Source organism: Salvia hispanica, chromosome 4, assembly GCF_023119035.1.
Source record: "Salvia hispanica cultivar TCC Black 2014 chromosome 4, UniMelb_Shisp_WGS_1.0, whole genome shotgun sequence".
Taxonomy (NCBI): domain Eukaryota; kingdom Viridiplantae; phylum Streptophyta; class Magnoliopsida; order Lamiales; family Lamiaceae; genus Salvia; species Salvia hispanica.
Window position 1 is genome coordinate 25,217,439 of NC_062968.1, and position 14,891 is coordinate 25,232,329.

A 14,891-nucleotide genomic window follows, 5' to 3' on the forward strand; every position below is an offset into this window, starting at 1 on the left:
ATCTATTTACTTACAACATATAATTTTATAATAGAAAGTAGTTCTTGAGTTTTTTTAGTTTCCACTGATTCTAATATTATTTTTTATTATTATGTTATATTTATTTGAGCATTAAATTAATATTGCAACTATTATAATTGAATATTTTGTTCTAGGTGGTGTAAGTGGATTCATTTTTTCTTCTTAGAGCTTAATCAAATGATCGATGTTTCAAATGTCCCCATTTATGAATTATGAATCAGAGCACTCCAAATTTTTATACTTTGTTATCGATTATTTCAGGTTTGTTATGTTTTAGTTGTGTTATTCACACTGTAGTTATTTTGTTTACAATTTTTATATAATGATATTACTAATAATTTCGTTTAAATTAATTTATAATGATATTATTTATATTTCATAGTTATCTCTTGGAAAGTAAATACTGATAAACGTTTACAATAATATAACACATGCAATACTAAAAAAAGATTTTAAATTTTGAGCATCATGCATGGCACCTCATCTAAAGACAATAATTCTCTCACTTTTAGAGCAAAATTAAGCCATGGTCTCATCTATTTTGCACTCCCTAAGTCCGACTTCTACTTTCACACCGTCCATCCGAACAATATCACAACATTCACATCTATCAATCTGCAAAACGAAGAAGAAATTAAAAGTTAGTTTTAAGGTTGAAGGGTTTATCAATTATCTGAATCACGTGAAAACCTATTTGTGTGTGTGTATTCACCTGGATACGCTTTTTTGGCGGCGAAATAACTTGAATAGTAGTTAATGAATCAGCAGAGTGGTTGCCAGCGGAGATGCAAGCTGGCAACCCCCGAGGGCTGGCACGTGTATAGGTCGTAAGGATGTGACTAGAGGCGTTGGAAACGGATTGTAGGAAGAAGAAATGAGGCTTTTCGCAAGGATCCTCGGACCTTGGGCGTGTGTTGAACATGTAGAAGGGGGGCCCGCGCCCTTTTGCCCACGGCGTGAACGTTTCTATGGGTATTTCCAGGTAGCTCCGCGGCATTATTCTCTCGTATATTTGTGCAGAATAGCCCCATGATATCGACACAGACCAGTTGGTTTTCTTGTGGTAGCATATGGTCTGCTGAAGCAACCGGGACTGGTCCACGTCCGCGGCCTTGAAGAGGTGGCGCGTGGATTGGTTGTGATCCATGGATGGGAATATTGGATCCATTGCGTCCAAGTGATGGAAAGTCATGAGATGGACTTTGGGATGGGCTGAGAGATAACCTGAGAAGTCTCCTTGTAAATCAACCTGTAAAATTTATTTAATATCACGTTCGCTTCGTTAGACAAGGTAATAGTAAGATAAATTAACCAAAATGTGATTTGTTTAGGAATAAATTACTACAAATAATCATGTGATATGGTGTAATCTTGGCACTATATAGACCGGTCAATATACATTCACAGGAATGAACATTTGAGAAAAGACATCTATTGAACAAAATGCTCCGGTAAAGAGTAAACATGACATTCAAACAACCCCTATATTAACTTGCTATAATGCAATTACACTACTTTAGAAACTTAAAATTTTAATTTTAATTTATTTTTCACATAAATATCAAATTAAACATTGTTACCCTCGCGATCTTTAGTTCAAGATGCATGTATTTCAAAAGTTAAAAGAGAGAGTAATAATAGATTTCCCATGAATAGAATAATACATGCTAGTTTCGTGTAATAATGAAACCTATGAAGGAGAAAAGAAAAAAAATAAATAGATAGTAAATGTTCACATTATACTCCAGTTGCCAACTTTTAAAGAAACTGCACAACTTTTAGTGATATTCCAAATTGTTTATTATCACTCAAAAGTAAATCGGTTTGTACGTTTCGCTTGTGTTTTTTAAAGATTATTTGGCCAAGCTTATAATAATATAATCACCTTCAAATAGATTATAAATTCTTGTAAAGCTCTTAAACACCTCAAAATATGTTACATCACTATAAGCTCTCCAAAATTGAAAATAATCTATTTAAATCGGACTTAAATTTTCATAATCATATAAACAACCACCAATTTGTAAAACAGCTATACTAAAATCTTTTTATTTTAAACACTTACTAATCTAAATTAGTTTTTTATAATTGGTTCCAGTATATGAACATACTAGATTGACCTAGTTTTTAAATTTTATCCACAACACAAGTATTGTCTTAAAAGCATGAAATAGAATGTTTAAAGTGAAGCCTAACCTGGTGAATTCCTTTATGAGGTGTGAGGTTGACTCCAACATCTGCAATGCAAGTCATGGTGATCAAATCTGCCGAAGTGCTGTCTGCATACCTGAGAAGACATCCATCCATGTCCGCCACCAGCGCCCTTGCCAACGGGTAGCTCATCACGATCCCTCCGCCCCCGAACGCCTGGTTGAACGAGAACCACAAGTTCGCCGCCACGCTATCCGAGTGCCACCCCAGATAGTAGTACTTGTTATGATCCAACTCCGCCAGTACATCCACTATGTTGTCCAAGAACACCACCGTGTCGTCGTCTCCCATCACCACCCACCTCACCCCTTCCCGCTCCTCCCGCATTAACTCCAGGATCCCGTGCACCATCCGTGGCATCAGCTCTAACCGGGGCTTCGTGACCCGGAAGAGCCCTGAGAGGTCGTCCACCACCCTGTATGGAGGGGCCTTGGACGGCCACGGGAGGAGCTCCGGGGGTGGGGCCTTGTCTAGGAAGACGTAGCCGCGGGTTTTATTAGGCCGCCACCATGCCTCCAGGTAGCCCCGCCTATTGGGCCATGTTTTCACCGACCCCATCATGCCAAAGGCAATGTGGCTCAGATTCGTGCGGTTGTGGTCGTCGCTGGCAATGGATGACGACACTTGGGATTGGGACGGTAACAAGAGTCGGGGGTTTTCAATGTTGACTATCAAATTCAGAAACAGGCCTATGAGTACAAGGCTTTTCCACAAGCTGAACCTTGCTAACAAACCACTCATATTTTCTTGATTTGAATTTAGATTATAGAGCTTTGGCTGATATTTAATACATCTATTTAATTTTCATACCCTGTTTCCACTTATTTTTAGAGTGGTTTTACTATTATGTAATGCAATGTCCGCAGTGATTATATTCCTAATTTTTGAGATTTTATCAAATTTATTACCAATTTTATCCCAATCAATTTATAGTAATATGTGATCTAATGCTCATGGAAAAAAGAATAATCTAATATAACAATTGTTACAGTTCATATTCAAATTAAATGTCACCATAAAGCAAAAGTAGGGTTTGAAGTATTGCGAGATTTATAATTTTCGTGAATAAATAATACCGTGACATTTGTACTGGACAACTATTATGTGTGTGATAATTAATTTGGTAAATAATATTCCCTCCATCCCGTTTTAGCAGTCCCATTCACTTTTCTGCCATCTTTTTGTAAAAATAATAAAAAATAGTTAAAGTGGAGTAATGGTAAAGTAAGAGACACAATAATGTAGATAAGACTCTTCTCTATATTATTCTCTCTCTTAATTTACCATTTCACATTTTTAACTATTTTTTATCATTTTTACAAAAAAAAAGCAGAAAAGTCAATGGGACTGCTAAAGCGGGACGGATGGAGTACTATTAATTGTATGCTATACTCCATAATATAGTAGTACATTATAATCAATAATCAATTTGGAAAGTAACCATGTACTATGCTATGTTATTATGAAAATATATTCGTTATTTTAACTTTATCTATACTTATAAGGCGACTTTTGGGGGTAATAATTGTAAATGCCATTGAAATAGTTTTAATATTATTTTGTACTATCTTAAAATCAAAACTAATATATACATGGTGGTAATACATGTTTTTTTCGAGTTAGTGAATTTGATGCTCATCATCATACTTTAAATAATTATATGTGCGCTCAATTTCATATCAAAAAGTAAATGTCCATCATTCTTTTCTGTTATTCTAATCTTGAATTTTTTACCATGGCAATTTGTTGCAGTTTTTTTATTTTGGTATGACTATAAATCAATGTCCATTAAAAAGTATCTAAGTCATGTTGAGGGAAAACATCAAAGAATATATTTCACTACACTAATACTAAAAAGTAGTGAAAGGAAACATTGGAGCTATACAATTCATAATTTCAAAAACAAACATATCGATCATAGAAACAAATATACTATCTTTAATATGCATCAAAATTGCACCTAACTTATGATTAAAACAAATCTAATACTTCCAAAAAGATTGTCTCCGAAAATAGAAAAAAAGAAAATACAAATATAAAGTTCTATCTTAGTATAAGAAATAATGTGTGTCCCCTATAAAGTTTTCACTCACCAATCAATAAAATTAAATATTCAGTTTTTTAACATTTTCTCATATTTATAGGTTTTGATTGTAGGAAGACAATTTTTATATATTTTTATTATAAATGGAGGAAGTGAAAGGTTTTAAAGAGACTTTTATTTTCTACTATAAATATACGGTAACAACTCATAATTCACACGTTTCTACCCTTTTCTCATTACATTCTTTTTTGAACTTTTTGCAAAGATTTGATCCGATTTTCGGTGTTCACTTGACTCTCCATCGATATTGGTTTAATATGAAGCTAGTTATCTTTTGGAATGTAAATGCTCGTAAACGTTTACAATAATACAACACATGCAATACTAAAAAAATATTTAAAATTTTAGCATCATGGCACCTCATCTAAAGTAGACATCACTTTTAGTGCAAAATTAAGCTATGATCTCATCTATGTTGCACTCCCTAAGTCCGACTTCTACTTTCACACCGTCCACCCGAACAATATCACAACATTCACATCTATCAATCTGCAAAACGAAGAAGAAATTAAAAGTTAGTTTTTAGGTTAAATTGTGTATCAATGATCCGATTCACGTAGTTTTCACCTGGATACGCTTTTTTGGCGGCGAAATAACTTGAATAGTAGTTATAGAATCAGCAGAGTGGTTTCCAGCGGAGATGCAAGCCGGCACGCCCCGAGGGGTGGCACGTGTATAGGTTGTAAGGATTTGAGGAGAGGCGTTGGAAACGGATTGTAGGAAGAAGAAATGAGGCTTTTCGCAAGGATCCTCGGACCTTGGGCGTGTGTTGAACATGTAGAAGGGGGGCCCGCGCCCTTTTGCCCATGGCGTGAACGTTTCTATGGGCATTTGCAGGTAGCTCCGCGGCATTATTCTCTCGTATATTTGTGCAGAATAGCCCCATGATATCGACACAGACCAGTTGGTTTTCTTGTGGTAGCATATGGTCTGCTGAAGCAACCGGGATTGGTCCACGTCCGCGGCCTTCATGAGGTGGTGCGTGGATTGGTTGTGATCCATGGATGGAAATATTGGATCCATTGCGTCAAAGTGATGGAAAGTCATCACATGGACTTTGGGATGGGCTGAGAGATAACCTGAGAAGTCTCCATGTAAATCAACCTGCAAAATTTAATTAATATTAAGTTCGCTTCGTTAGACAAGGTAATAGTAAGATAAATTAACCAAAATGTGATTTGTTTAGGAATAAATTACTACAAATAATCATGTGATATGGTGTAATCTTGATACTATAGAGACTGGACAAGATACACTCAAAGAACTTTTCAGAAAAGACAACTAGTGAAGAAAATATTAAAATAAACATGCTCCAGTCAAAAGTAAACATGACATCCAAACAACCCCTATATTAATTTACTACTAGTATAACGCAATTACACGTACTTATATTAAATTAATTAACATCGTTACCCTCGCGATCTTTAGTTCAAGAATCAAGATGCATGTATTTCAAAAGAGAGAGAGTAATGATAGATTTCCCATTAATTGAATAATGCTATTTTTGTGTAACAATGAAGCCTATGAAGGAGAAAAGAAAAAAAAAAAAAATACATAGTAAATGTTCACATTAAAGTTGCCAACTTTTAAAGAAACTGCACACGAGCTTTTAGTGATATTCCAAATTGTTTATTAACTTCCCGATTTGGTTGATCCGTATATCACTCAAAAGTCAAAACAACAATTAATCAAATTTTAACTTTTCTTTGCCAACAAAGTAAATCAGTTTGTTTCGCTTGTGTTTTTAAGAGATTATTTGGCCAAGCTTATAATAATCACCTTCAAATAGATTATAAATTCTTGTAAAGCTCTTAAACACCTCAAAATAAATTACATTAATTATCTTATAGTAGTATATAATTATAAGCTCTCCAAAACTGAAAATATTCTCTTTAAATCGGACTTAAATTTTCATAATCTTATAAAAAACCACCAATTTGTAAAACAGCTATGCTAAAATCATTTATTTTAAACACTTACTAATCTAAATTACTACCTCCGTCCACCAAAATTTGTCCTATTTTTCCATTTCCGTCTATCCCCCAAAATTTGTCTCATTTCACTTTTACCATTTTCGGTAGTGGACCCATATTCCACTAACTCATTCCTACTCACATTTTATTATAAAACTAGTATATAAAAGTAGGACCCACAATCCACTAACCTTTTCAACTCACTTTCTATTACATTTCTTAAAACCCGTGCCGGGTCAAAGTGAGACAAATTTTGGTGGACGGAGGTAATAGTTATTTATAATTGGTTCCATTATATGAATAGACCTAATTTTTGGCCGTTCACTACGAAAATACAAGATGTTAAACATTTATTACCGACGGATTGTAAATTTTATCCACAACATGAAAGCATGAAATAGAATGTTCAAAGTGAAGCCTAACCTGGTGAATTCCTTTATGAGGTGTGAGGTTGACTCCAACATCTGCAATGCAAGTCATGGTGATCAAATCCGCGGAAGTGCTGTCCGCATACCTGAGAAGACATCCATCCATGTCCGCCACCAGCGCCCTCGCCAACGGGTAGCTCATCACGATCCCTCCGCCCCCGAACGCCTGGTTGAACGAGAACCACAAATTTGACACCACACTCTCGGAATGCCACCCCAGATAGTAGTACTTGTTATGATCCAACTCCGCCAGTACATCCACTATGTTGTCCAAGAACACCACCGTGTCGTCGTCTCCCATCACCACCCACCTCACCCCTTCCCACTCCTCCCGCATTAACTCCAGGATCCCGTGCACCATCCGTGGCATCAGCTCTAACCGGGGCTTCGTGACCCGGAAGAGCCCTGAGAGGTCGTCCACCACCCTGTATGGAGGGGCCTTGGACGGCCACGGGAGGAGCTCCGGGGGTGGGGCCTTGTCTAGGAAGACGTAGCCGCGGGTTTTATTAGGCCGCCACCACGCCTCCAGGTAGCCCCGCCTATGGGGCCATGTTTTCACCGACCCCATCATGCCAAAGGCTATATGGCTGAGATTTGTGCGGTTGTGGTCGTCGCCGGCAATGGATGACAGTAGTGACGGCCCCCATCTCGTTAGCAAGAGGCGGGGGTTTTCAATGTTGACTATCAAATTCAGAAAGAGGCCTATGAGTACAAGGCTTTTCCACAAGCTGAACTTTGCCAAGTAACCACCCATATTGTTTAGTTGTGTTTTACGTTTTGATCAAGAGCATTGCCTCATATTTAATACGCTTAGTTGGGTGTTCGGTTGCCAAGATTAAATCCCATGATTAAATATGTATCATGTTTGGTTCATAAGATTGAACCCTACAACTTAATTTTAGATGGATAGTCTCATGATAATTAGTCATAGGTTCCTCCCTCCAACTAAAATAATCTCACAACTTAATCTTAGATGGATAGTCTCATGATTATTAGTCATGACAACTGAACACCATAGTTTTTGATACATACTCTGTTTCGAATTATTTTTAGACTTTTATGTTACATAAAGTAAGCAGTGATTTCATTAATTATATTCCTAATTTTTTTATAGATTTTAGTATCAAATTTATTTCTGACATTGACCAATTGTATCAATTTTACATATATAGAATTTTCAACTTGCCAATTTTGTCCCAATCAATTTATAGTAACATGTCAACTAATGTTCATGGAAAAAAGAATAATCTGGACTCTGGAGTATATAACAATTGTTACACGCGCTTTGAAGTATTGCGAGATTTACAATGTATATTAGATTTATTGATATAAAGTCAAAATAATTGTTATAAATTATATTGTGACATTTTGTACGTGAACAATAACTATTATGTGTGTGATGATTAGTATAAATCGTGCTCTGGCGTTCGGTTGTCATGATTAATTATTATGAGACTATCCATCTAAAATTAAGTTGTAGGATTATTTAGTTGAAGGGAGGAGGCTATGACTAATTATCATGAGGTTATCCATCTAGTATTAAGTTGAGGGAGTCAATCTTATGAACCAAACATGATACATATTTAATAATGAGATTTAGTCTTGCCAACCGAACACCATTATAAGCTATGCGATGTTATTATGAACATACATTCGTTATTTTGACTTTATATCAATAAATCTCCAAGACCTAAGTACATAAAGATAAATCTAATAATTGAGACAGTGTGTAGAAAAAAGCTCATTAAATTTAAGACTTTGGACTTTTTACTGTAGTTTTACTTGGGACACAGGCAAGAATACGTTTCACGCTTTTCACTCACAATTTTATTCTCTTTAAACACATGCTTTTCCTTCGCAATTAGCCACTTCTACACATGCTTTCACCCACACTGCCACTTAGTTAATGTGTTTCAAATCACACTTTAAATTCACCCACAATTTGCCACTTTTATACATTATTTTCTGCTTAAACATACGCTTTCACCCATACATTGCACTTTTAATCAAACTTTTCACCCACAATTTCGCAAATTTACTAATTATACGCGCGCTTTTCACTCACACCGTAATGAACTTATTTATAATATCTCATCATATATATGTGCTGATTGATCCTCTTTACAATTTCTTATGTAATATTTTAAGAGATATTCCCTCTGTCCCAAGGAAGATGACTACTTTCTTGGACGGCACGAGATTTTATGCAACTTTATTTTGTGTGTTAAGTGGAGAGAGTAAAGTAAGAGAGATGGAATAAAGTAGAGATAAAGGAGTTTCCATTTTAAGCAATGAGTCATTTTAATTGGGACAAACTAAAAAGAAAGTGAGTCATCTTCAATGGGACGGAGGGAGTAGTATATTTTTCACGAACTCTGATCATTATGTCATATAATATCATAAATTCTGATGAATTGCAAATATATCATATCGATATTAGTAAATTTAATTATAAAACTTTGCCTTTTATTCTAAGAATCTATATTTGATTCATTTTGTAGTTATCTACCTTGAAATATAAACCTATTATAGATATCAAAACAGGGATGTATAAATGTATTTACATCCTTATGCTAAATAATGCTAAAACCCAAAATTAATTCGATGCATTGATTTTTGTCATCTGATGGTTGATTTTGATGCCACTTGTCATTAGTTTAATTATTAAAAAAACTGAAAAGGACAAGAATGGAATAGCAAATTCACGCCAGTTATTAATTGTCCATAATTCATCCAAGGTTTACCGAACCGGCGGTTACGGTTCCGAACCGAAACCGCGAAAAATATGCCAAACCGAAACAGTGAATTTTAGAACCGTGGTTCGGTTCAGGTTCCAAATTTTTCGAACCGAAACCGCGACCGAACCGCCGGTTCCGGACGGTTCCGAACCGGCGGTTTCACGGTTCCGAACCGCCAACGCAATGATAAATTTAAACATAGTTAATCCCTATATTAAAACTACACTCCATTAAATAAAACATTGCTGAATGATCCGGTTTATGAGTTTTATACTCTTATATAAATAACTTTCATTTTTAGATTTGGTAACATCCGTAGAAACAATAATGTGGGACAAAATTTTGTAGCAAAAATAACTTTATAATACTATTTGGTAAAATTGGATGGTAATTTGAAAAACATAAGATAAAAGATAATAAAATAAAAATAACTAAATTACAAGATGGAGTCTATGTTGTATGGTTTATGGTAATAACTTTATAATACTATTTCCGATTTTATTAATTAACATATTTTTTTACGTATGGAATCTATGGAGTATGGATAATTATTAATTAATATTTATCCAACATTTTTTAATAAACTTAGAAGAATTGATTACTTTAAATAAAGTATAATAAATTAACATTGGTTAATGTCGTAGTCTTCAAAATTGATTAGTTGAGTCTTCAAAATTGATTGGTTGACGGTGGGCGATGGCTGCACTATTCAAAATTGATTGCACAAAACACCATTTCTTTTATTTTTATTTATTTATTTATTTATTCTTAAATGTTGATTTTAAATTCAAATTGGATCTCATTTCTCTCTATTTTTATCTATATTAAATACTCCTCTCTATCCTTACTTACACTCACCTTATTTTAGTGTTAACAAGAATTTCTCTCTTCAATCTCTCAATTTAAACTATCCATTTCCTTGTTCCAATTTATTTTATAATTTCAAACTATATGGCAAAAAAAATTAACGAAAAAAACCGTGAAACCGCGAAACCGAACCTAAACCGCTACGAACCGTCCGAAAACCGGCGGTTCCTAACCGAAACCGAAACCGCCGGTTTTCAAACCGAAACCGAAACTGAAACCGTGAAACAGCCTCACGGTTCGGTTCCGGTTCCATATTTCCCAAAACCAAAACCGGCGGTTCCGAACCGAAACCGCCAGTTCATGAACCGTGGGCAGGTCTAATTCACGCTATGTTTTTTTATTCCCTGCATACACGCCTATTATTTTCATTCCCCAAATATGCTTATTATATCAAATTAATCTACAAACTCCTTAATTCACGTTTCATAAATTTGAGATGTTCATTCTCAATTTTTTAATAAGTACTTTATTAGTATAATTTACCTTCCTTCCATACCATGATATTTCATATTAATTTACAAAGTTGCAGCGAGAAGTGTGAAACTAATGAAGGAATATAATGTTATGAAGTACATGATTGACAGTTTTTAATGTACGCCTAATGTCTAGTAATGCACAATCCGAATTTAAATAATATAAGTGTTTTAGGAAATAATGTGCGCCAAGTGGCCTTTAATGTACATGCATCATACTAAATGATGTAACTGTGTAAGTATTTAATGTTTGGCGAGAGTTGAATCCATACCATTTTGGTTTAGCAATCTATGAGGCTAAGTTGTAGTACATACTCACAAAAGAAACCATCAAGGGCAGGGAGTTTGAATTATTCTGTAACGACCCGCCCATTTAGGGTATAATAAATGCAGCGTTCGCTAACTAGGTAGACTTAAATGCATCAAAGATCATAAACTAGGGTTTCAATAGAAAGGGATTTGACCAAAGCATTAAATGAACAATTAAGTAGAGTAAGAATCATGCCTTAGCAAAGGAATCCAACAAAAGACTTATTTAAAATAAAAGCTTAACAAAGTTTTCAAGATAATATCTCTAACTGTTCATACCCCAAAATATACCCACGAAAAGAAAGAATAGAAGTATTTATCCCAACAAAAGATCACAGTTTTCATAATCAATAGCGGAAGCGACCAAGAAAGAAGTGAGGCTATGTATGAGGACACAACGACACCTTAAGTACCAACAGATCATCTTATTATTCTCTACTCAACACCGCCGCCCGCTCGTCACCACTCAACCTGCACATAAGGAAAACACATGCAGGGCTGAGTACGATAATCATACTCAATGGGCTCATTGCCGAAAACAGTTTTATCACAAATATAGTTATTATCATCATGCCATTTTCAAGTGTCCATCGGGGTTTTAACTTTAGAAAGACCCGAGGCACCAAAATATCTTCTTTCTCAAATATCACGGTCGCGCAACCATTTTTCTCATAGACGTTTACCATATCCTCATTCTACATGACAAGGAATGCGGCCGCAATCCAGGTCACTAGACCGGCCAACCCGTACGCTGACTCTCGGTCTAACATTGGTGTACACTAACCCAAGTAGAGTTTGCGGCTCTACAAGGATCCGAATTCGATTATAACAATAGTGGCATAGCCACGAGGGATAGGCACGACAAAACAAATCAAGACATGATAACACATCTTTCATTCTCATCAATATCATTTTAGGACAATGTCCTTATTTTAAAAGAAAGCCCACCTCGTAGGTTTAGCTCGATAGAATTCTCTTCTCCTCGTTTATCACGCTGAGAGCGCGAAGTATCACCTTTAAATTAGGCGTATCACAAATCAGTTTCAATCATGGATTTCAAATCATGCATGATCTCACGTTTCCCTTTTTCCCATCGATTATTTTCAAAATCATCAATCAAAATCAATGTATGATTAGCATATCATTTTTATTCAAATAACAACTCCAAATTCACCATTAAATCGTGTCACGCATGAGTGTTCCACACACACAACATACGCACACGATCATCACACTTGTGCACGCCGACCGAGGCGTGCACACACACACACACACGGTCAAAAACACACACACATCCATGCATCCCAAATTTCATCAATTTATTTCCCCTTCACTCATCTAAATGCATGTGGACTCAAGAATACCGATTAATCGGTAGAAGAAGAGGAGATCAATAATTAAAGTACCTTTTCCAAAAGAACGAACGGTAGAAACAAGGAATTAGTCTTGATTCTTCAATAATCTCTTGAATTTCACTTGAATTCTTCTCAATTGATGAAGAAATCTTGAAGAAAACTTGAAGAAAACTTAGAGAGAGAGGGGGAGTAATTTTCGAAAATATGGGAGAGTGGGCGCCGGTTTTGTGATCTCTAGGGTTAGGGTTTCTCTCCTATTTATAGAGTCACCAATAATAATATCCAATAATTAAATAAATAAAAGATTTGGAAGATTTGGTAGAGAATATGGGGGAGTGGCGTTAAATTTGTTGAGAAGTAAGAGGATTTCGAAAATCTAGGCTTAAATAAATAGCCTATGATTTAATTTGAATATTTCACGGAGTAGAATAATATATCACGGAGCAAGAATAAATAATTAAACTCCCCAATTTAATAGGTAATAGGCGTGACTTTTCTTCTCTCCACAAAGAATAAATTCAAATCCTAATTTAATTAGGATATGGTAGGATCTTCTTAGATATATCAAGATATGCTAGGATATTTTAGCATATTTATATTTATTCATGGAATAGAATAAATAAGGGATCAAATAAAATAACAAATAAATCCTCCCTCCTTTCTAGATGAGATTTTCGAAAATCTCATGAATATCAAAGGTGATAATTTCGAAAATTCCATGTAGGAATTATAGAGTATTTGGACTTTGGATTTAATTTGGATAATTATCCCAAACAAATAATTAAATCCAAGAAAAATAGGATTTCTTCTCCAATAATCATGATGGCCGAAAATTCCACATGCTTTAATTAATGCTCCTATTAAATTCTCACTCATCCCTTAGGAAAATAACTCCCCACAATTATATTACTCCGCATCAAAAATTCACATATTCAAATCAATCATCTCTTCACTTCCACTCCATTTTCTCAACGTATTGACCTTTCAACGGCCACATCATTTTTCCACATCTTTGACTATTCAATAGCCACGTCAACATTTCAACAAGTTGACTATTCAACTCAATCTCCATTCTCATACGCAATTAGGTCACAAAGACACTATGCAATTAATCACTCATCAAATAATTCACATATCATAGCATTTAAGGCATTTAATGCAAAAATTTTATAACCCGAAAATTAGGGTTTGAAAAAGTGGGGCGTTACATATTCCCCTTAGGTTTATCAACCCATGGGGCTAGGGTATAGTACCATCACATTAATTAAATTTTATTTTTTAATGTGTGTTTTAGATTTGGTACAGTAAGTAATGTACCATTAGTATCTAATAATGTGCATTCATAACACTGAATAATGTACAAATTGAAGAGAATAATGTTGAAAGGAACTTGAATTCATGTTGTTTGGGTTTAGCAATCCATGAGGCTAGATTGTAGTACACACTCACAAACGAAACCATCACCAAGGGCAGGGAGTTTTAATCATTCCCCTTGGGTTTAGCAACCCATGGGGCTAGGGTATAGTACCCCCACATAAATTAAAATTTGTTTTTTAATGTGTTTTAGATTTGGTACAGTAAATAATGTACCGATAGTATCTAATAATGTACATTCGTATTAGGGAATAATGTACAGATAGAAGAGAATAATATTGAAAGGAAATTGAATTCATGCTCTTTGGGTTTGGCAATCCATGAGGCTAGGTTAGTACCCATTCACAAACGAAATTATTACCAAGAGCAGGAAGTTTGATTCATTCCCTAGGGTTTATGAATCCACGGGCTAGGGTATACTACCACCACATGAATTAAATTTTATTTTTTATGTGTGTTTTAGATTTGGTACAGTAAATAGTGTACAAATAGTATCTAATTATGTATATTCGTAACAATGAAAAATGTATAGATTGCTGAGAATAATGTACAATACATTAACATAACAATATTCCCAAATATTAGAGATTCTTAAAACGTAAGTTACAAACCATTCATTGTTTTCTGTCACCCTCATACTTTAAAACAAAAACATTCTAATCTAATACAGACGGACGCATCATCGATTTCACACATCAATTGGCATGTCATCGTCGAAGTCGTTATTGAATTCAACACCAACCCTCTTTGTACCTATTCAGAAACAGATTCATTCATTACTCAAAATGGTACATTACTAGTCACAACGGAATTACATTATTAACAAATTAAAATTTACAGTAATAAATAATGTAAATAACATGTAAAGAAATGTAAATCACATAGTGAGTATAATGTAAATACTTTTCCAATGCAAGTGCACGTAACGTACACTGCTGTAAAAGTAGAACATGTCATAATGTAAAACATGCACATCAATAATGTAGCACAGTCATGAACACTAGAGAGCACAATGTGATAATATAATAGAGAATAATG

The 14,891-nt window shown here is 34.8% G+C and overlaps 2 protein-coding genes across 2 annotated transcripts; both read right to left on the minus strand.

The window, feature by feature from the left end:
* Positions 1-540: 540 nt before the first annotated feature.
* LOC125220764 lies at positions 541-2,973 on the minus strand. The gene is made up of 3 exons (XM_048122906.1): positions 2,218-2,973; positions 734-1,270; positions 541-636 (listed from the first exon to the last, which is right to left on the minus strand). Exons 1-3 carry the CDS (start codon positions 2,971-2,973, stop codon positions 541-543), a joined length of 1,389 nt encoding a protein of 462 aa, XP_047978863.1.
* Positions 2,974-4,597: 1,624 nt separating this feature from the next.
* Positions 4,598-7,491, minus strand: LOC125220765. The gene is made up of 3 exons (XM_048122907.1): positions 6,733-7,491; positions 4,904-5,440; positions 4,598-4,825 (listed from the first exon to the last, which is right to left on the minus strand). The coding sequence occupies exons 1-3, from the start codon at positions 7,489-7,491 to the stop codon at positions 4,730-4,732; spliced, it is 1,392 nt and encodes a 463-aa protein (XP_047978864.1). The 3' UTR covers positions 4,598-4,729.
* Positions 7,492-14,891: the final 7,400 nt, after the last annotated feature.

What these genes read in the sequence shown, in the direction of transcription:
- LOC125220765 (XM_048122907.1), bottom strand. Translation starts at nt 7,491, where the DNA reads ATGGGTGGTTACTTGGCAAAGTTCAGCTTGTGGAAAAGCCTTGTACTC. An exon ending in CTCATAAAGGAATTCACCAG is followed by an intron (nt 5,441 to 6,732) that starts GTTAGGCTTCAC and finishes TAAATTTTGCAG; the next exon opens with GTTGATTTACATGGAGACTT. An exon ending in CGCCAAAAAAGCGTATCCAG is followed by an intron (nt 4,826 to 4,903) that starts GTGAAAACTACG and finishes TTCGTTTTGCAG; the next exon opens with ATTGATAGATGTGAATGTTG.
- LOC125220764 (XM_048122906.1), bottom strand. Translation starts at nt 2,973, where the DNA reads ATGAGTGGTTTGTTAGCAAGGTTCAGCTTGTGGAAAAGCCTTGTACTC. An exon ending in CTCATAAAGGAATTCACCAG is followed by an intron (nt 1,271 to 2,217) that starts GTTAGGCTTCAC and finishes TAAATTTTACAG; the next exon opens with GTTGATTTACAAGGAGACTT. An exon ending in CGCCAAAAAAGCGTATCCAG is followed by an intron (nt 637 to 733) that starts GTGAATACACAC and finishes TTCGTTTTGCAG; the next exon opens with ATTGATAGATGTGAATGTTG.